The sequence below is a fragment of the Peromyscus eremicus genome, chromosome 4 (assembly GCF_949786415.1).
Source record: "Peromyscus eremicus chromosome 4, PerEre_H2_v1, whole genome shotgun sequence".
Lineage (NCBI taxonomy): Eukaryota > Metazoa > Chordata > Mammalia > Rodentia > Cricetidae > Peromyscus > Peromyscus eremicus.
Genome location: NC_081419.1, coordinates 101,888,026 through 101,909,340, shown reverse-complemented (window position 1 = coordinate 101,909,340; position 21,315 = coordinate 101,888,026). Strand labels below are relative to the sequence as shown.

The following is a 21,315-nucleotide window of genomic DNA, read 5'->3' as shown; positions in this document are numbered from 1 at the left end:
AACCAAGTCAAGGTTCTTCTCAGGGTAAAGTTCGGGTCCACCGGCAGACCCGCAGCAGGTTCAGACCTTCCACCCCACACTCAAGTGAGTTTCTAGAAAATATTTTCCCCTTTTTGCTTGTTTGGTCTGGAACCAGAGGGCTGTTGAGTTACACACAGCAACATTCCCACTTCCCTGTGATTTTCCTAGGCTCCAGAAGAACAGTTCCTTTCCACAGACATCAGTAGGGAACACTGCATGTCAGCCATGCCTATGACCAGCTGGGACACTTTCTGGGAGGCAAGGAGAAGCCATGAGCTACTACAAGAGGACTCCCGTGCAAACTCCCACAGCACATAAGAGAACTCGGGTCCTCACAAGATAGACGAGGAAACTGGAGCTCAAACAGACTTGACAGATGCGCTGTGGCCCTTGGGTCAGCAGAGGAGCAGCCAAGATCCTGCCCAGACTTGCTCTAAGTGGTTGTACAAGGCTGAAGAGAGAGGCGACCAAGAAGGGCAGCTGACAGGGTCCCTCGGGCTGGAGGTGGTCCATTCTGCCAGGATATAAAGACAGCCCCCAAAGAAGTCTATGAGGGGACAGTGTCTGCCTGGAAGGCCTCTGATGACAGGCTGCCTCCGGATGTTGCTCTACCAGCACCTAGAGTGTCACAGTCGGTGCTAAATTACACAGATGAGACATGCATGCACAGTGATGGGCTGTGGCAAATGCCGAAAAGAAAGGTCACAGAGCCAAATGCACAGTAGACACTGTTGTATTTGTCCAGGTGATTTTTTTTTTCCTTTTGGAGTAAAAAGTCATATATCTGCACTACTTACAGTTGGGCGCATTTTCTTCATCTTTTTAGGCCTATGAACTTCTTTAAAACAAAACTTGCTATCAACAGTTCTGTCATCTTTTAAAAGAACATGCCAGGGCATGTCCCTCCTTCCATTAATTTTTTTTTTAAGACTTATTTTGGTGTCTGTGTGTGCATGGCAAGTCTTGTCCCAGGCAGCAAGGCACCACAGCCCAGGACAGAGCACCAGCTCTAGGTAGACAGATACCCTGAAATCCTCCCCCACCAGCACCTTGCACACAAACTAAAATCAATCCCTCTCCATTGCATCTCTTCTATCTTATAATCCAATCACACATAACTCTAAGACTTGGGATTTTCTTTACTAAATGCCCCTAGGGGCATTCCCTATTATCAAATTAGGCCTGGTTATCCATGCATACAGGAAGCAACAGAGCACAGCCTGGGGCTAGGCCACCAGTCACACAGTGAGAGTAACAACATACACCGGAGTTCTTAAAAAGAGGATTGTGGCTAATCTCTTTCTAATGTTATTCCATGTAGACAGCAATAGCAAAAGGCGAAAGAGGTGATTTCTGAAATTCTGAATTCTCTGTGTCCAAAGCCAATCAACATCCCCTTGGTCTAAAGTGATGTTCCATAGCCACTGAAGGGTCAGTATTAAAATGTGGGGTCCTTTGAGTGTGATGAGTGCCTTTAGAGACACCAGAGACACCATAATCTTTTCTCCCCCAGGGATGACACCTTGAGAGGTGCTGCTGTTGAGCCAAGAAGTGGGAACCTCTTCAGACACCAAATACCTTGATCTTAGATTCCCACCTCTGCAGTTGTGAGAAGTGAGCCATCATTAAGCCTCTCAGCCTGGAATTGTTATGGGCATCCTGAATGGAGTAAGGCAAATACAAATAGGCAACAGGACCTAGTTAAAAGATACAGGCCCCTGGCTCCCCAAAGGAGGGGCAGCTCCATAGCCAGGCCCTCCTCCTTGATCATAAGAGAGCCTTAACATTGCGCACAAAACACAGGAAAATGGAAAGGGGGTAAGAGGCAGACTTCTGGGGCTCCCAGCACAGGAAGACCACCACTGGGGTAGTTAGTCCTCTCATGGCCTTCACACAGCCCAGACAGGTTGCTCCAGAACTGTGTGTTCTCACCAAGGGGCTCAGGGAAAGGATGACTGAACAACACAGAACCAACTGTAGCAAAGAAACCCACCGAGTTTAAGCATGGCCATTGGAGAGGTATTTTCCAGGGAAGACTGGGGGTGCTTAGATTCCACAAGGATCCACTGTCTGGCAGAAACAATCCTATTGTCCTTCCTGGTGGGGCAGTACAGCCACCTGGCTCCATGTCTTGCAGATGCAGTCAGTGGCCTTAGTCCTTTGTCAAGGTAGCAGCAGCCGATTCTAGCTGCCAGGTAAATCTCCAACTAAGTAGCAAGGAAGAGGCTGCAAGGTCGGGCTAGGTACACAATACACACCCACCGAAGGAGCTATGCAAAGCGATGCTGCAGGCCCACCGTAGATCAACCTACACATCCACAGTATATAAAACAATGCACTTGAAATGTAATGCACGTATCTTGGGGACATGAAGGGCAGAGGAAGACGGACCCTATAGACATGAATCACCAATTTTTTCTTTTAAAAAAGTTAATATATTGGCATTGCATAAAGCAAAACTTGCAGCAACAACAGAGAACCAATCCAGTAGGAGACACAATAGGTAGGTTTTCATTTCGTTTTGAGAATTCCTGCATCATTCTCCAAAGTAGAGGACACCTCAGCAAAACAAAAACAAAATGGAAACAAAAAACCAAACATTGATTATTTAACAGAACTATAAAAAGAGTAACAGAAAGACAACAGGAGACCCTCATATATTAAAAAGGAAACTCTGCTTCTAAGTAGCCGTCAGCCAAAGAAAACAAAGATGTACACATAAGTTCAATGAAAATGAAAACCATTGCACCCAAACATGTGGGCGACAGCCCCAGCACTGAGTGCTTCACATCAGCAAAAAGAAAGGCCTCAAAACCATACTCTGCGTCCCTAGGCTCAAGAAGCTGGAGTTGCAGGGAAATCATTAACAAAAAGCAAAGAAAAGAAAATATAGGGTGAATACAGGAAAAAAAAAATCAATGAAACAAAAATCACTTATTAACATAAAGCAAGAAAATAAACCTTAAAAAGGCTGACAGATGTTTTTGTTGTTTGTTCTTGACACAAATTACCAGCATCAGGAAAGAAGTTGTCTTAGTTACTTTACTATTGCTGAGATAAAACACCAAGACCAAGGCAACCTATAAAATAAAGTTTAATTGGGTTTAAGGTTCCAGGGGGCCAAAGCTTTTGATGGCGGAGAGGTGAAGGGGCAGCTGGACTAGCAGCTGAGAGCTCACATCTTTATCCTCAAAGGGCATATTATTGCTGGCTGCAGGCCTTTGAAACCTCAACGCCCGAATCCAACAAGGCCACACCTCCTAATCCATCCCAAACAGTTCTACCAATGGGGGACTAAATATTCAAATGTATCAGTCTATGGGAGCTGCCACAGTAGCTATTACAACAGAATCCACAGTCATCTAAAACAACAAGGATGCTACAAATGCTTTTTACATCCATAAACCCAACAAATTAGAAAAAATGTACCCCTTTCTCAAAACCCGCAAACCACCAAAGTATAAACAAGATGAAGCCGACATCCAGAATAGTCCCAGAAGCACGTAAACACGTAGAACTAAGTCTAGAATCTAAAATGCATATCCTCCGCCCTCCCTCCCCCCAGACGTCTACAACCACATTCTCACAAGAGAAGTCAATACTGGCTGAGATTGTGGTTCAGTCAGCAGAATGCTTGCCTACCATGCATGAAGCCCTGGGTTCGATCCCCAGCACTGCATACAAAAGGGCACAGGGGCACACGCCTGTAGTCTCGGCACTTGGGAAGTGGAGGCAGGAGGACCAGACGATCAAGCACAAAGCACATCTTTGGTTACATAGTGAGTTCAAGGTCAGCCTGGGCTACATGAGGCCCTATCTCAAAAAATAAACAAACAAACAAAAACCCGAAAGCATTAATACTGCTTTCTCATAGTTTCTTCTGGAAATACAAGAGGAGGACTATTTCTCAACTCATTAAGTCCTTAATATCAAAAGCAAACAGCCATAACGGACACCTCTCAAGGTGTGAAAATCTCTCAATAAAATACTCAATTCAGTCCAGCACTGTATACAAATAATATGTTCGGCCCAAGTAGGGTTTATCCCAGGCATACAGATAGCATTTAACCATGTAAATCAAACACAGTAACACACCATGCAAACAGGCTAACAGAGTCACAGTGCAAACATATCATTAAAACCTAACTCTGAAAATTCTCACGAACCTAGCAGTGGGGGTAAAACTTCCTAATTTTTATTACTTTTATAAAAGTATCTTCAAAATACCTATGGCCAACATAGTTATACAGTTAATGATTTCGCTCCTTAGACAGAAAGCTGCTGTCCCTCGAGGCTGCTTTCATGACTTCTATCCAACATAATTACTAAGTTCTAGTCGGTGCAGCAGGACAGGGAAAGAAATGAAACAGTCCCTATGCGCAGATGACGCGAGTGTCTACAGGGACTGCCCAAGAAATTACTTCATTTACTTGTGTGTATACACACACACACACGCACATGTGTGTTGTGTCTGTGATAGGGGGCACAAACTCAGAGGTCGGAAGATACCTCCCATCTCAGCACAAATGTGCTGGGATTAGATAGATGTTATCAAATCCTGCTTTATGTGGGGTCTGTGTTCCGCTCCCAGTATGGTAAAAACAAAACACAACTCCATGGACAGGCTCACAGACAGAGCTCCACAGATCCCAACATTTGGTGTCTTCTGTTAGGCACACTCCAGCATCAGACAGATGTCCTATCTCCCGCAGGGAGCTCTCAATCTAAAGAAGGGGCCAATTGCCATAGGATGCTGAGGGGTACACAGAAGAATGAAAACTAACCGTCACCCGTGAATTCTGCTATGCCAGAAACAAGTCTAAAGTTCAAGACATTCGCAAACACCTCACAGAGACGTTACTGTCAATCACCATTCATCCTCTCTGTATTTCCAGTTCATACTGACTATGCCTCAGATTGAGAAGGTGTACGAGGATCAAGTGATGTGGAAAACACACATGGAACAAAAACAAGATAAAAGGCAGCCGATGAGTGTGCGGAAGGTTTTTATTAAGATAATCAGGTGTTCACCAAGAAATAGGTTGGCAAGTCAATCCTCCCCAAGTATATGGAGGTGAATATCAAGTAAAGGGGTAGTTTCATTACACTGACCTCCACAGTGTAAACAAAATGTTCTTTCAAGATGTTTTCAGAAAAATTGGATACAGAGGAAACTGTGGAAGACATCCTAATACAGTGTCTACCTGGTGGGTATCTCCAATGAGACTCAGACACAAGGATGTGGGGTTCAGCGGAGTAGAGGAGAATTTACCTTAATGGGGAAAGCCCAATCTCAAGAAATTAGTGGGGGAAGGATACAAGGACATAGCTTTTAAGACACGCCTATGTCTCCTATCACATGCTGCCAGTGGGGAAGAGGAGCCCCTAGCTAAGCAGGACCTCTGAGTAACCTCCCATTTGTGTTCCAGTGGGTCATACCAATCATAAAGACTCCTTTGTGAAAAATGTATTTTGCAATAACTTATCAAAAGCACCATTGAAGATCTTAATGGTTGAGTAAAAAACACTAAACAAGTCCCTAAAGACAGAGACCCCATCTCAGCTCAGCCTAAGCAGTCTATAGGCAGAAGCAAGATTGTGAGACTAGCCAGAAAAAACATCAGTTGTGGACAAACGTTTTACGTGTGTTTAATATGTCTCCTATCACATCCAGCTAAGTCCTACTACCCACCCCATCCCAACATACCCTCTCCCCAAGCAAAACTCTCAAGAACTTACTGTTAAAAACCTACCTTGGTGCATTAACTTCACACAAACCCAGTAACTTATTGTTTTAACCTATGCACTCACCTTAAGGTACCCTCCCAAACTCCTGGAGTGTAGTTAACACTGCAAAGGTAAAACCATTAACTCCGCCTAAGAATTTAGATTGTGATCTTTAAAGTCCTGTAGCTGCCATCTCAAATCATGGTGAATGACATTATAATTAGCTTCCTAATAGTACAGGACCCCAAACAAAACAATTGTGACTTTCTCCACATTAGAAAAGACACTGACTCATCCACTGTTCCTAGTTAACAGGGAAGGAGAAAATATTTCCCCAGATTACCCCACCACCTGCAGAGATCATTACCCTGGCCAGCAGTGTAAAACTCTAATAGCTTCCAGAGAATCCTTAAATGCATAGGTTTTTAAGCACATATGCCAAGGAGCCCCGCTAACTCAGCACATGCTGTAGATGTATGCATATGCTAGGCTACTTTATGGCAGAACGGTGGCAAGCGCCTGTTCCGAAACACTACTACAAGTAATAGCTAAAGTAATAGCGGACATAAGACTTTCAGCTCCTTTCAGTTAGGAGGGCTTAACAGTCCCCAGAACTCAGGCAACGCGCAGCTCACATATGGCTTAGATATCAAATGTGCTAACTGATACCACGAACAAGCTCCTGATGTCTTCTGCAGGACAGGCTAGCCGGACACATACCAAACATGGTTGTGGATGATAAGGATCAAAATACATACTTTTGCTTTTGGTGGAGAAGCGACATGCAGAGCCATCTCTTCCCTGGGGTGAACCAGAAATGTGCACAGCCCCAGTCACAAGCTAAGAGGTCTAAAGAGTCAAATCCAGTCTACAGATGTCTCAACCTGGCTTTTAACGGTCACTAAAGGAGCTTAAGTAGTTGTCAATGTTTAAATGTTGGATTCTTGACTTCAGAATCCACAGTCCTGGTTATAATGCAGTATAGAAACACTGGCACTCTAAGACCTCATGTCCCCACGGCCACAATCGGGGGCAACCTTATTGCTGATGGGGCAAACACTCTCCCAAATGCCACTGAGCCTACTGGCTCTGTTCCCTCACCAGTTTTACTGTGCATCACCATGAATATGCTCTCTTGGTTTAAGAGTCTCACACAGATCTGGGAGTCGTTAGGGGCAGGGGAATGAGTTTGATCAAATGAGACTGTATGCATGAATGAAATCTCAGAAATAAGAATGTACTTTTTTAAAAAAAGATTCTAACACTGACTTTAGCCCTTGAAATAAAAATCCACAATCTAATCTCATCCATACTAAGTCCAATCCCTTGAAGCAAGAAGGAGCTTAAAGGGGAATTTGGGCATAAAAGCATCTTCAGGGTTCTATGTTGGGTCTGCTGGAGACAACCTCTGTGGACCCTGTCTTCAGAGATGATCAATTTGCCCATCTCTTTCTTCACATCCCCAGTGGGTATTAAACTATTTTATATATCTGACCAGGTCCTTTTCTAACACAATGATATTAATATCTAAGCTTGGTGGTTGAGACCAATTATACCCTGGTTATAAGCTTCGGCTTGAAGGCTGCAGAGACTCAAACTTTGCAGCTCAACAGGTTGATGATGTTTGTACTTCCATAAATTCATGCCACACAATTTACAAATTACAGAAACGTGTTGAGCTCTCCAAACGTCTTCCGTTTCCATCAAAATATAGAACAAGTCATTCCACCGAGGCTTTACATGCCACCCACATCCTTGAAGCCAGTATTCAAACAAGCACACACCACCTGCCTCTTTTCTTACCCGGGCATGGCTTACCCATCGCACTGAGATAATGGTTGAAGGCCTGGCAAGGAGGACTTGGGGTTTGTGTTGACTTGTCACAACTCATGGGTGCCGGACTCCTGTCTGTGTCAAAAGAGAAATACCCACTGGAGGACCGGGACAGCAGAGAAGATCTTCTCACAAAGATGAAAAGTGGGGATCTGGTAGCAAAAGGCCCAGGGCTGGCCGGTGGGGCCAGCGGGCCCTGAGGGCTGCCGTGGGGGCAGCGGTCCCCTTCGCCGCCGACGCCGTCGGGATTACCTTGCGGTTCTGTCTGTAGGGAGGTAGGGGCCCCAGGCCTAAGCTGGGGAGGCCTCTCAGCAGGCTGCAATTGTCCACCTTCTCTATCACACTCAGAACTTACATCAGAAGGTTGCTTGGCCATTTGGTCTTTTTTTCTGCAAGGAAATTGGGGGGAAAAAAGATTATCTTCAGCAAACTAAGTCATAAAATCATTCCACCTACTCCTTACGAATTCTAGAGTCAATCTTATATCTTTGTTATGTTTACTTTTCTGATCATCTTCCAAGTAAGATTAAAAGTGCACCCAAGATAATGAGGTGTTTATTTTGGTGCAGGGTGGAACTAAATTAGACCACCAAACAAAACAAAGTATCAACTCCATAGCTTGTGGAGTCGGTGCGCTCACGCACATACACAAGCACAGAAGTTTCATGAGGAGCAGCTTGTGGGAAGCCTACTACATTTCGTGCTTTTCGTTCAGGACAAACTTGAATTAAGTCTGAAAGTCCCAGCGGGCTCTCATTTCCCGGGCTCAGACGCGACGCTGGAGCACAGGAGCGGGCGCAGATGCAGAGATTGCAGGCGGCTGGCCGCCTTCCCTGCTCCGGCCCCATTGTTTGCCGAAAATGCTGAGGGCAGCAAGTCTGGAGAAGGTTTGGCAGCGGCCGTCAGTCGTAGTAAGTGCGTCACAATAGAGTTTGTAACTCCGAGCGCAGCTCCGCCCGGGTCGAGCGCCCTCGGCCGCAAGGTCCCTCCTGCTGCCAGCCCCTGCGCGCCACCCCAAACACGAAACCACTTCTCTCGGGAGCAACCTTGCCCGAATGTGTACACTTCCAAATGGGGGCCTTCGGAGCCATCCCCTTTGCAAGCTTCACACCTAACTGAGCGCGCTCGGCAATACCCGGCGCGCGGCTGCTTCCACCCCGGAGACTCTTTCCCTCCCCGGGCCACCACGACGAGACTCACGTCCTCCCCTTCCCTTCCAAGCGCGGTGTCCTGCGCCGATCGGACGACCCCAGAGCGTCGCCGCCGAGGAGGCAAGGAAAACAAAGCCGGGCCCTGGGCTCCAGAGTCCCGCGCCTGCCCGTCCGCCCGCCGCCACGCTCCGCCGGGGAGCCCAAGGTTTCGCGCGCCGCGCCTGTGGCCCGCGCTGCACCGGCCGCCGCCGGGATCATCCTCCGCCTCCTCCCGCTCCGCCCCTCGCGCGCAGCTCCCGCCGCCGCGCGGGTACCGCCAGCCCTGCGCCGCTGGCGCCGGCTGCCAGTGCTCCCCATTGGCCCGCGCGCGGTGGCTCCCCATTGTAGCCAATGGGCAGAGGCGGCGAGGGCGGCGCCTACGGGTCAGGCAGCCGAAGGCGAGGCGATTGTTGACAAACTCGCCGCCCAGCGCCGCTCCGGCTCTGCCGGCCGCCGCAACTCTGGCTGGAACTTAGGGGGCCGGGCTGCTTCGCTCCGCGCCGCGCCCCGCCCCTGGGCCCGGCCCGGCCCGGTCGCCGCGCGCCCTGCGGGAGTTCCCGCCGCCTGGGCAGCGGGACACTAGAGACAAAGCGGGACCCGCGTCCTCCTGGGATCCACCGGGCCACGATCCCACTCCAGGCCGCTCGAGGCAAAGACCCTCCGCAGTCCCGAAGCGAACTTCTCTGCAACTTCACCTGTTGTGCCCCATGTGCCACCGACACGCACCCAATATGAACGACCACCTCCGGTCTTGGCGTGTACATCCAAACCCCCAGCGTCCAGTTAGCCCTCCATAAGCAGCGCCTGCCTGGGGGCAAGAGGCCCGGGAGCTCACCAAGCCACCAGCCCGTGCGACTGGGTCCCGGTGCGATCCTGCTCCATAGAGCCGACCGGGCAGTCAGCTGCCCGGGGCTCGGAACACGCGTAGCCTAAGTGGTCCTGGGAGGCCTATGGGGTCTTTCAGCTCCTGTAGATACTGTGGCCCTCAGCGTCCATAGGACGCTCGCAAACTGGACAGGGCCGCCAGGGACATCCGGGAAAGCGAAATCGGCCACTGTGGCCAAACCGTGGCTTGAATGAATACAAGCAAAGTCTGGGCGCGTGTGATTTTAATACTCAAACCTCCGCAATGAAGCCGCGCCAGCGAAGAGCCAAGCCTACCGGCCCGCGGCTAACGCGCGGCTGCTTCTCCCGGGCCGCCTGGCTCGCGGCGACGCTTCCCGGCTGGACGTACTGCCGGGCACCACGGAACGGGTCCTCGGCTCCAAGCCGAGACTACGCGCCCTCCCGGCCCGCGAGAGATGCCTCACCAGCCCTTCGTGCGGCATCCCGGCCCAAGCCAGACTTCGGCTCAGTGCCCGCAGCTTCTGTGCCTACGACCCTTTCCCAGAAGTGCCCTGCCAGGCAGGGACCTCGGCGCGACTCGCGGCATTCGCCTCCTGCAGCCGCGCGCCAAGCGGGACAAACCAGCGCCTCCACCCGCACGTGCGACACCGGAGACAGATGAAGCCGCTCTGCGCCTGCGGCGCCTGTCTTCCATCGGTCCCCGGCGGGCGCCCCCGGGAATCGCGAATCGCGGAGTGTTTACCTTGCGTTTCTCAGTCCGAGAATCAGAGTCAGACATTGGGGGGACGAGGGCCGGGGAAGGGCGCCGAGGAGGTGGCGGCGGGGAGCAGCAGAGATTGTGCAGATGCAAGTGGGGCACAGTTCGCAGAGCGGCTGCAGGAATCTGGTGACGGCGAAGGCGGCAAGGACCGCAGAGCTCCAAACAGCTGGTGACCCAGTGCCTGCGGGGAGCGAAGTGAAACCAGCCTGGCCCAGCGACTCGGCTCTTACGGGGCCCCCGCTCCCGTGCCCAATCACCGCGGGCTCCGCCCCCGCTCGGTCCGGCCCTCCGCGAACCGGAAAGCAAGCCCCACCCCCCCCGCGGCCCTTAGGCCGCTGGCGCGTGCAGGCTGCGACAGGTACTGGCGAGGGTAACCCCGCAGCTTGCCTGCAGCGCGCGCGCTCCGCCTACCCTAGCGTGTTTACCCTAGTGACTTGGCCCGCGGGCAGCTGCATGCAAGCCCATCCTCCACCCTGAATGTACCCGCCCCTCCCTGCCCCTCCCTGTCCGCCTGTAGCGGCCACCTCGCAGAGCGGAACTTAGGGGGCGCTCAGGGCACACTGTTCTGTGTCCAGCTTGGCCGCGGGCACCAGTGGGAAGTCGCAGGAGGCGTCCCTGCGACCTTGCTTTGCGGAGCTTCTCAGCCCCAAACCATGGGTTGGTGCATTGGCCTTTGAATGTCATCTCCAAGAATTCATGGCCTCCAGGGAACCCAGATCAGCAAGATATTCACCCCTCCTCGGTTGTGCCTCATGCGGGACTCTTTAACGCCACTGCCTTCTGTCGCCATTTAGGATCTACCTGGTTGTGTGTGTGTGTGTGTGTGTGTGTGTGTGTGTGTGTGTGTGTGTGTTGTTATTTTCCCCAATGCCCAGCTACTTAAGAAGCAGAGCTGGTGGTTGAGAAAAAGGCAAGGGACGATCCTAGGTCTACAGCTCAGCTTCGGGTCGCAATGGGTGCGCACGGCAAGCAAATAAAATAGGGGAATGAGAAAGTAACTAAAAAAGAGTAATTATAAGGAAAGAAGGGGGGGCTACCGAGGAAAGACGGCTGTGCCATGCGTTCTGTTGGGAGCCTCGAAAGTTATTGGGTTTACAGAGTACCGCTAGGAACTGTCTGTCCGAAGCTGGCGACCGCGGAGCAGCGGAGTTCAGGTCGCGCTGGTAAAGCCATGCGGGGGGGGGGGGGGGGTCGAAAAATCTCCTGAGGCCTTCGTATCCCTCCCCCCTGCATCGAAGTCAATGGTGCAACACACCCCACCCCTTCTCTCTCTCACCGCGGCGGCCGGGTGAAGTTGGTCTGGAAATGGAGCATCCGGTATCCTACGTGTGAAGATTAAGGAAACTCGATTTAAGGGCTACCCAGCCCGCATCCAGGCTGGCAGAGAGAAGGAAGTGACTCTTTCATGAACAAGTGACTCGACCTGTCGTCCCAATGTCGGACCATCTTGGTCGTTTCGGTGTTTATAAGCGGTTCTAACGTCAGCGTGACACAGCACAGCCCTAGGTTAAAGTCTCGGTTCTCGGATGAATCCTGAGGGAGATCAAAGAAGCCACTGGTTCTCAGAGGAGCTGGGGGGCTCGTGACAAAGCCGTGTCACTTCCGTGGGTGAGGGGTGTTCGCTACAAGAGCGCACAGGGCATTGGTGTGGATGCCGCCAAGTAGGCGGCAGATGCAGGTCTATCCTGACCAAGGCTGCGAGCTAATACTGTGCCTTGGCCACTCGGCATCCCACCCATGCAACCCGGTCTGCTGCTGCTCCGAAAGCCCCCAGCCAATACCAAGTCTGCCTGCTCCGCGCTCTCAGCCGGGAGCCAGGCACCTCAGAACCCGACTAGAAAAGAACTACACAAGAAAAAAAATCTTATCGCCACTGTTTCTTTGTAGGAGCAGGCTGCCCCGGAGTCTTCCGATTTTGCAACTCTGGGCACGCTAAAAGAAAACATTCAGGCCCTGGGGAAAGCAAAGGGCTGGGCTATGGTGCTCTTATTTAGGGCTTAATTAGGAAGCCGGCCTGGAAGCGGAGGCTCTTGCATCACCAGCGATCAAGGCAGTTTAGGGAGCTTCCACCAAGTGCCTCACGACAGGTGGTCACGGGCCCCTGGGCCCTTGCAGCCTTCTCCCGCAGCGTCAGGAGAACTCCTGGGATCAATCTGGCAGCAGAGAACAACAGCGTGGGAAGGCCAGTGGGTCACCCGTGCCTTCCTGAGGCTGGCAACGGGATGTGGAGAGAGGAAAGCAAGGCGATGGCTAGATTTGAGAATGAAACTGAGCAACGCCAAAGTCAGGACATAAATGAGAAATTCATTTCCGCCTGTGTAGTCTCTCCAAATTCCAAAACCAGTTTATTGCAGCTATTTCCCAGGCCCACCTCCCTTACCCCTCCAAGCCGCGGGAGCACTTTTCTATCGCTTAATTTATTAAACTTTGCATCTACGCTTTTTTTTTAAAGGGCGGATTACAGTTTAGGGCGGCGAAACGTTTGTCGCGCGCGCGCGTCGCCCTGCGCGGTCCAGAGATCGCCTACCTGGTGGGACCAGCTCGACTCCAGGGTCATGCTCCCCCTCTCTCGCCAGCCGGTTTTCTAGCAGAGCTGGAGCAAGTCTGATTCACTAATCATCCCTTGCTGAACTTTTGCCCGCGCTTGGAGTGGGTGGAGCTTTCCTCCCACCCTTTTGCTTGAGGGTGTTTGATTTTCATGTTTTGATTTTTTTTTTTCACCCAGCATCAGAGTTTTTCGAAGTCACTGGGAATCTGAGTCACTGATGACAGCAGAGATCTTTGATGGCACCAGGCTCTGGGCAAGACCACCCGATTGTCTGGGGATCTAGTGCCGCGGCTGGAAAAGGTCAAGGCAAGGGCCAGGAGAGGTTACCAGACCAGGATAAACTACAGTACTCTCTCCGGGCATCCACCTAGTTTTCTTCTCTCCGACAACCTGTCCTGAACCTTGCCAGCCTTAGCCAGACCTCCTCCTCTGCGTGACCAAAACCCCAAGGGTGGCGGTCCTGCACCTGCCACTTTGGCCCCTGCTCCAGCTCTGGGAGCTATTTGAAGAGAACTTCAATGGCAAGCTGCAGACCGGCCACTACATTTCTCGACACACCGGCAATAGCCTGGCTCACAGCTTGGACAGCTGGGAGCGCGCTCCTTCCCGCACCAGCGTTGGCATAGGCGCCGGGTAGAAGGCCCAGGCAGCCCGGGGGTTGGGGACTCCTGCGATTGGTGCATGGAGGATGGTGTGTGGAATGTTGAAAGCAGAGATCACCTTCAGGGCGTCATCCCTCACGGACTCGCACAAATCCAGCAACTGCAAAACACGACACAAAGGGATAGGTCGGATGTGGGCGCGCTCATGGAGGACTTTCCATCCGCCCCCAATCACTCAGAAGGGCAGAAATTCCCCACAACACAGGAAGTTATTGTTTCTAAACAACCTGTGTCTTCTTTAAAATTTCTAAGTCTCTGACCCTCAGGTCCGGCCGAAATCTAGGTTTTTCCGCTAAGGCTCTAAGGATAGGGGCTCTTTCCCAATACTATCCTGGTAACTAGAGACTCGCGTTTGAGAGTGAACGCTGCCTCCTCTTCGCTCCCTTTTCTTCTTCCTGCCCTTCTTCACCTCTGGAGTGCCACCCTCTGGCGCGCCGAGGCAACTGACAATAAGAGCCTCTGAAAAGATGAGGGGCAGAAAAGACCTGACCCATCTTGCCAGAAGGGTGCCAACAAAGCCTGAAAGGAGCAAGCCAGGGTCCCCATGCCTGGAGTGGACCACCAAGCAAGTCAAGACTAGGCGCTCATCACTTTCCGCGCTCTCCAACTGTGCAAAATGGACGAGCGGTCCCCTGCACTCTGCTAGCCAGTGCAGGTACATCCGGATAGACTTCCCAGAAGAAGTGTGTGTGTGTGGGGGGGGGGGGGATGTGGCAGGCCAGAGCTTTGGAGAAGTTGCACTTGGCTGGCTGTGTTTCTATTTCACTTTCCATGATTTAGGTGCCAGCACGCGCAAGGGCGGAGGCCTGTTTTTCTTTTTCCAAAGCAGCTACATACTGTAATTCTGACATTTTTTCAAGTCTTCATAAAGCTAGCTATACATTTCTTTGACTGACTAAATCACAACAACCTTCAGGCTTCATGGCTTGTTTTTATAGTTTTTATAGTTTTCAAAACAACTTTTATGGGCCCCATTTTTATCTTTGTGTGCTGTCCACATTTTAAGACTTTTTCCCCTGCAAGAGCACCCCTCAAAAAAAATTTCAGGTGTTCAGAAACTATAGTGACTGCCCAAACGAAAGAGGGAGGTGGAAAGAAGTGTGGAGGGGGGGGACACATTCAAGGGCTTCTTCCTTAAAAATGTGCCCCACTGCACCAGTGATTCCTAATGAAAAGCTTCGTTCTTCACACACCGTGGGTTAGGCACCATCAAATAAGTACTGAAAAGACTTTGATCACATTTGCAAGATGCGACAAGACAGACCGTAACTGACCAGGGTTTCCAAGTCTGTAATTAATACTCTTGACAAATCCCCAACTAATCTGTCAACTCTTGATGTCTTTAACCACACATTTCAAAACCATGATGGTATACACAGCCCTGAACTTGCCACATGTTGTCATTCAAGATAATGTTCCCTTTGGGTTTCATTAAGGCAGCTAGGCAACTCTTGTCATGTCGTCGCCAATGGGGGAAACTCGCTTTGAAAGAAGGCTTATGAGAGAACACCACGGTTTCATTTGTCTAGTGCTGACTATAGACTTGAAGGTCAGAGGTAGAAATTACAGAAAGTGGTCTCTATTTGCTATGAAGAGGAGGAGGAGAAAGAGAGGAGGAGGAGGAAGAGGAGGAGGAGAAAGAAGAAGAAATAATAATAATAATAATAATAATAATAATAAAAAGAAAAGAAGAAGAAAGAAGAAGAAGAAGAAGAAGAAGAAGAAGAAGAAGAAGAAGAAGAAGAAGAAGAAGAAGAAAAAGAAGGACTCACCAAATGGCTGGTGAGGAAGAGTATTTCTGTACTCACAATTCTCCAGTAATGACCCCATCAGACACTGAAAAAGAACATTGGACTGCCTAGGAACACCAAACATTGACGGGTAAGATAGCTTCTAAATCTCAAGTTCTGGAGTAGTCTAAAACACCCTTCCTTTCACTTTCTTCATCCTTCCTGCAACAGAACCTTGAATGTATGGAGGGAAAGATGGGCCAGGACTCTTGTCATACACCCTACTTCCGTCCAGCTTTGCCTGTTAGTAAGATCATAATCATTACCCCCTTTCACTTCCAATATTTGAACTGTAGTCCTGTCCTGTGTTGGGTTTCATAATGGACTTGAAAAGCTCATGTGCACACTGCACACTGAAGACAGTCATAACCTCTTGCATCAGGAAGCTATTGCAAAATTTCAGAGGCTTCAAAAAATGAAACCTAAGGGCTGGGGATATGGCTCAGTGGTTAAGCATACTTGCTACTCTTGCAGAGGACCTTGGATCAAGTTCCCAGTACCCACATGGTGGCAGTTGTCTCTAACTCCAGTTCCAGGGGACCTAGTGCTCTCTTTTGGCCTTCCAGGGACACACATGGTGCATATACATACATGTATACATACATGTAAGCAAACACTCATACACATAAAATAAAAATAAATCTTAAAATAAAAACACAATCCCCTTACTAAAAAAAAAAAAGTACTTGAGTAGGGCCTGGAGAGATGGCTCATGGGTTACAAGCCCTTGGTGCTCTTTCATAGGACTGTCATTAGATTTTCTTTGGACTGCCAGCCCCCAAATGATGACATGGAGATTTCTTATTAATTATGAAAACTTGGCTTTAGCTTAGGCTCGTTCCTAATAACTCATAACTTAACCCATTTATATTAATCTACATTCTGCCACACGGCTCATTACCTCTCCCCCATACTGTACATTCTCGCTGGCAAATTCCCCATGCCTCAGATTCCTCCCAGAGTTCCCATCTCTCTCCAGAAGTCCCTCCTATCCTCTCTTGCCTAGTTATTGGCCATTCAGCTCTTGATTAAACCAATCAGAGGTGCCTTTCACACAGTGTAAACTAATGTTCTGCAACAGAGGGGCCAGGTTTGGTTGCCAGCACCCAGGTCAAGTGGTTCACAGCTGCCTGTAACCCCAGTTCCATGGGATCTGATGCCCTGTTTTGGCCTCCGAAAGTACTTGTACATATGTATGTATGTATGTATGTGTATGTATGTGGTACACATACAGACTAGCAGACATACACAGAGACACATAAGATAATAAATAGCAAATAAGAAAGCAAGCAGAAACACGAGGATCAAGACTGTGGCTATATTACTATGTAACCTGGGAGGAGGGATTCCTGTCTCATTTGGCTCTCTATACCCACCTGTTCGAGTTTCTTACTTCTCTCCTGTTTGACTTTCCCTGCGCTGCCATATCCAACTAGGATAGGGTAGCCTAGCACCGGCAATCTCCAAGCTTCCCACCCTCTAAGCTCTTCGATTTCCACTCAGCAAGGCCCTGACAATATAGGAGTTTGCAGGGTGTGGCACCCCACCATGGTCTGCACTCTGTGCATGAAGATTTCCTGCTTCTGTGTCTTGCCTCTGCTTCCAGCTCCAGGTGCGTTCAGGGGAAACCCATGAAATGCATGGAGAGATGAGTAGCTAATCAGTTTCCTGCTTGGACACTGTGCTAGAGTCTGTATACCCATGCCACGGATGTGAGAGGGCATATGGCTCACTTAACCTGTAGAACGTGGAGAAAGGGGATTCCACAGCCTAGGCCTTAAAGAGGCTTTGCAGTCCCGTTCTTGCTTTCCTGTGAGTAGGATACCACTCGCTGTCCAGTATCACCTGCTGGAGGATGGAAACCTAATGAAGAAGGACCAAGGAGTCTTGACCAACAGCCAGCACCCACTGCTGATGCTGTCAAAGGGCCACCTTGCCCCTCTCAACACGGTTGTGCCCTCTTGACTGTACCCTAGATATGACCACATTTAAGGCTGTAGCCTCACAGAACTGGAATGAATCACCGTTGATGGCTAATGTCCAGACATGCAAAGCAAATAAACTTGCTATATCAATTATGCCCCATTTTCTAAAGGAATCAGTTGGAGTTGACTTCCATCCTCTAAAGGACCATTTGGTATCAAGTAATTTCTTGTCCGCTATTTTCAGCCAACCTGATTTTTTATAAACCTGGATATTGGGAGAGAAACCAAAAGAGAAGAGGAACTGGGACTGGGAAAGGCCTGGGAGTGAAGAGTGCCTGAGTTCAGTTCTCAGAATCCACATATGGTTATAAGTGCCTGTAACTTCAACTTCATGGCATCTATGTGTGTATATACACACAGACACAGAAAAATACATACACACACACAAAAAAAAAAATAAAATGAATCTTTTTTTAAAAAAAAGAAAGAGTATCTTCAGGGCTGGAGAGATGGTTTGGTTGTTACAGTACTTGCCACACACGTGCGAGGACCCACACCTATGCTATTAAACAAGAAACATAACAGAAAGTGGTAAAACATGCACCTGCCATGCCAGCATTGCTGGAGGAGGTGGGGACTCCTGGGGCTGGCTGGCTAGACAGTCTGGCCCACTCCGTGAGCTCCAAGTTCGGTGAGAAACCCTGTCTCTAAAACGGAGAAAGAGGAGGAGAGCTACCGAGGAAGACACTCAATGTGGACTTTGGCTACCACATGTGCACACACGAGCATGTACACCTGTGCGTACACACAAGTACACAAGTGAATGGAAATCTTCAAATAATTGAGAAAAATTATTTGATCTAAAGATGTGATGGGGATAAAATTCAAGCTACCGGTGAAACGAGGTTTCAGTATTACTTCTGTTTTGTTTTTGAGACAGTCTTACTGTATAGCCTTGGCTGGCCTGGAACTCACTTTGTAGGCCAGCCTGGCCTCAAACTCAAGATATCTACCTGACTCTGCCTCTCGAGTGCTGGGATTAAAGGTGTGCGCCACCTAGTCTGGCTTCTGTATGATTTGTAGCTATCACTCAATATCTTTGCTCCTGTTGTGACTTATAACTGGCAATTTTCACTGAACACCAGAGGCCTTGCTCTGGCTCATTCCCTACCCATTTACACCCCCTTAAGATTTTTACCTTGGCTGACTTTGATTGTCAACTTTATTGGATTAATAAACATCTAGAATATTCATGAGACTCACTTTGTATATGTGCATGTGTGTGTGGCAGGGGAGTTCTGATGGCTTTTAAGGAGAGGATTGCTCTGAGTCAGCCAGGAAAACCACTTTGAATGCAGGCCGAACCACCCCATCGGCTGGGTCCTGCCTGAATAATGGGAGAAAGGAGAAAGCCAGCTGCTCACTAGGATGTGAGCACCCCCTGCTGCTGGGTCTTCCCTGCAAAGATGGGCTGTACCCTCCAGCTGCAAGCCTATCTAAATCCTTCCTCCTTTGAACTGCCTCCTGCCAGGTATTAGGTCACAGATGTGAGAAAAGTAATTCAAGCTGCTTAGCCTTTATAAAGGCAAACACTGTCTCATGGGGTAGCTAGAGAGCAAGTCCTTCCACAGATAACATGCCCTCTCAGCCACCATCTCATTGGTAGTGAGCACAAAGGTCGACATGTCCAATATGCTCATACAAAGCATAACCTTTCACCTGACTCTGAGGTTCTCTCTCCCATTTACCCACCCATGCAGAGACAGGGCTCTTCTCCTGTCTTTACTGACCACAGGTCCATAGCTCATGGCAGCATCAGGTCTTCGCTTTCTCAAACCCCCAGTTTCAAGAACACATGCTATCTCATGGTGTCTTCTATAGTTAAGATCCAGTAGCCCAAAACAGAATTCTGTGGGTCAGATCGGTCAGGATTCCAGCTGAACACTCTGTATCCACTTAAATTCTAGCTGACAGCGTTTTGTGTAATTGGGAAGGTTACATTTGAAGAGGCCACCTTCTAACCTACCCAACAGCAGCATTCAAGCTGAGTAGAGAGCTCAAGGACAGACAGACGGACAGACCTTCAAAATGCTCTTCCTAGCCGGGTGGTGGCGGCGCATGTCTTTAATCCCAGCACTCGGGAGGCAGAAACAGGTGGATCTTTGTGAGTTTGAGGCCAGAATGGTCTACAGAGTGAGATCCAGGACAGGCACCAAAACTACACAGAGAAACCCTGTCTTGAAAAACCAAAAAAAAAAAAAAAAAAAAAAAAAGTTCTTCCTATTGCAATGTTTTTCAACTGAGTAACACAGCATTCAGCTATTAACTATTTGCTAAGAATTCCTAGAAATGCCTATTTCAGTGAAAGAATGGAGACTTTGAACCTCAGCGTTACCATTCTAAACCAAGTATGTTTCTTATCACTAAGAAGTGTCACATGACTCTTGCACGGATTGAGCATATAAAACATCATTATTACTGGGCTGAGGGGATGCCCTCGATGGTTCAAGTACATGCTGATCAAGCTTGAGGACTAGAGTTCAGATTCCCAGGGTCATGTAAATGACTGTTGGTCATGAGTTCCATCTGTAATTTCAGCCTTAGAAGGCAGAAACGGAATCTTCAGAGTAAGCTAGCTAGCAAGACTAGCCATATCATCAAATTCTGGGTTTTATTGAGAAACCTTGCCTCAATGAATAAGGTGGGAAAGGATCAATTAAGGATGACTCTTGATATCAATCTCGGGCCTCCACATGCATGCACATATACACATACTCGAGCACCCGTGTGCTCATATGCATGTAAAAACATGTGTGCCAAACACACATGAAGACGGAAAAATGATGGTGATGATATCGATGATTTGTGATGCACAGGCTTGAACCCAGGATCTCATATACATCATGCAAGCACTCCACCCCCGAACTACATCCCTAGCCCTTCCATGATTATTATCACAAATTCTCTAGATTCTCCAGTTAGCAATGAATATGATTTCTTTCTGCTCTGGCATTTCTCTTACTGAGAATGCTTACTCACCGTTCCTAAGAGTGCTGACACAGGGGCATCAACTTCAACCACTTAATAAAGCGTCTGACACTGATTCACACTGCTGCTGATTCATAAGAGGACCAGTTTCTAAAGAAGGCAAGTGCACACCGCTTTCTCTTCCGAATACAGGAAACCATATGAAAGTATTGGCAAAGGAATTAAAGCAACCACAGGGCTGCGCTTGGTAGCATTTTTAACAGACAAAGGCATTTACACAAAACGAGAAAGAATATTCAATTAGGTGGTTATCATAGAGCTGCAGCATTAGTTTCACACCTTTTAATACCAAAGAATATGGTATTTTAATCAACTGATGGTTTAGCCTGATAAGTACATAACCAAGAGGGAGTGATTGTCAGTCATAAGAAAATTTCTTCAAGGGCAGAAGCCTCACAAACTGCCAGAGTAAACACAGCCATCCCTTGGGTGTCTTCAGGGAGTGTTTCTGAGACCGGGATACCTTGTTGCAGATACCGAAATCTATGGATGCTTGAGTCTCAACTAGAATGCGATAGGATTTGCAACCCCCTCAGACCATCCCTGTGTCTTACATCCTTGCCAGTGTAATATTCAGTAGGACAGAGCTGCTGGAGCAGTATCTATTATCGTGCTTCACGTTTCCCAATGCCAGCTATTTTAGCTCATACTTCAGCGTCTCGCCCGCCTGATAAGCCCACACTGATGCCTGTCTGCTTTCTAGACAACCGCTCGCCCCATGTTGGAAGCATCCAGTGCTTTTGGTTTCTCCCTAAAGACCTCATTTTTCTATGAAGTTCCTTCATCATTCTTCCTTGGTTGTACGGCGTTACTTGTCTAGATTCTGCATCTTCTTCACAGGGGAGCAAAGTTCTCCCAACTTCTTTCACATCCTAACTAGAATCAGTAGCCCTTGCAAGTTGCTATTAAAATCTCTTGTGTCCATGAAGATAAAACTTTCAGGACACATACCTTCTTGATAATAA

The 21,315-nt window shown here is 48.8% G+C and overlaps 2 protein-coding genes across 3 annotated transcripts in view; both read right to left on the bottom strand.

The window, feature by feature from the left end:
• Positions 1-10,597, bottom strand: part of Bcl2l11 (BCL2 like 11) — a 35,604-nt gene extending 25,007 nt beyond the window's left edge. Inside the window, exons 1-3 of one of the 2 annotated variants that reach the window (XM_059261385.1) lie at positions 10,360-10,596; positions 7,834-7,970; positions 7,567-7,656 (exon numbers count right to left, since the gene is read on the bottom strand). In XM_059261385.1, coding sequence (XP_059117368.1) covers positions 7,567-7,656; positions 7,834-7,957 — 214 coding nt within the window. In that variant the 5' untranslated portion in view covers positions 7,958-7,970; positions 10,360-10,596. Of the gene's footprint in view, positions 1-7,566; positions 7,971-10,359 lie in introns of both variants that reach the window. The other variant, XM_059261384.1, reaches the window with a different exon arrangement.
• Positions 10,598-12,684: 2,087 nt separating this feature from the next.
• Acoxl (acyl-CoA oxidase like) overlaps positions 12,685-21,315 on the bottom strand; it is a 291,245-nt gene continuing 282,614 nt past the window's right edge. Inside the window, exon 19 of the mRNA XM_059261383.1 lies at positions 12,685-13,687. Coding sequence (XP_059117366.1) covers positions 13,499-13,687 — 189 coding nt within the window. The 3' untranslated portion in view covers positions 12,685-13,498. The remainder of the gene's footprint in view (positions 13,688-21,315) is intronic.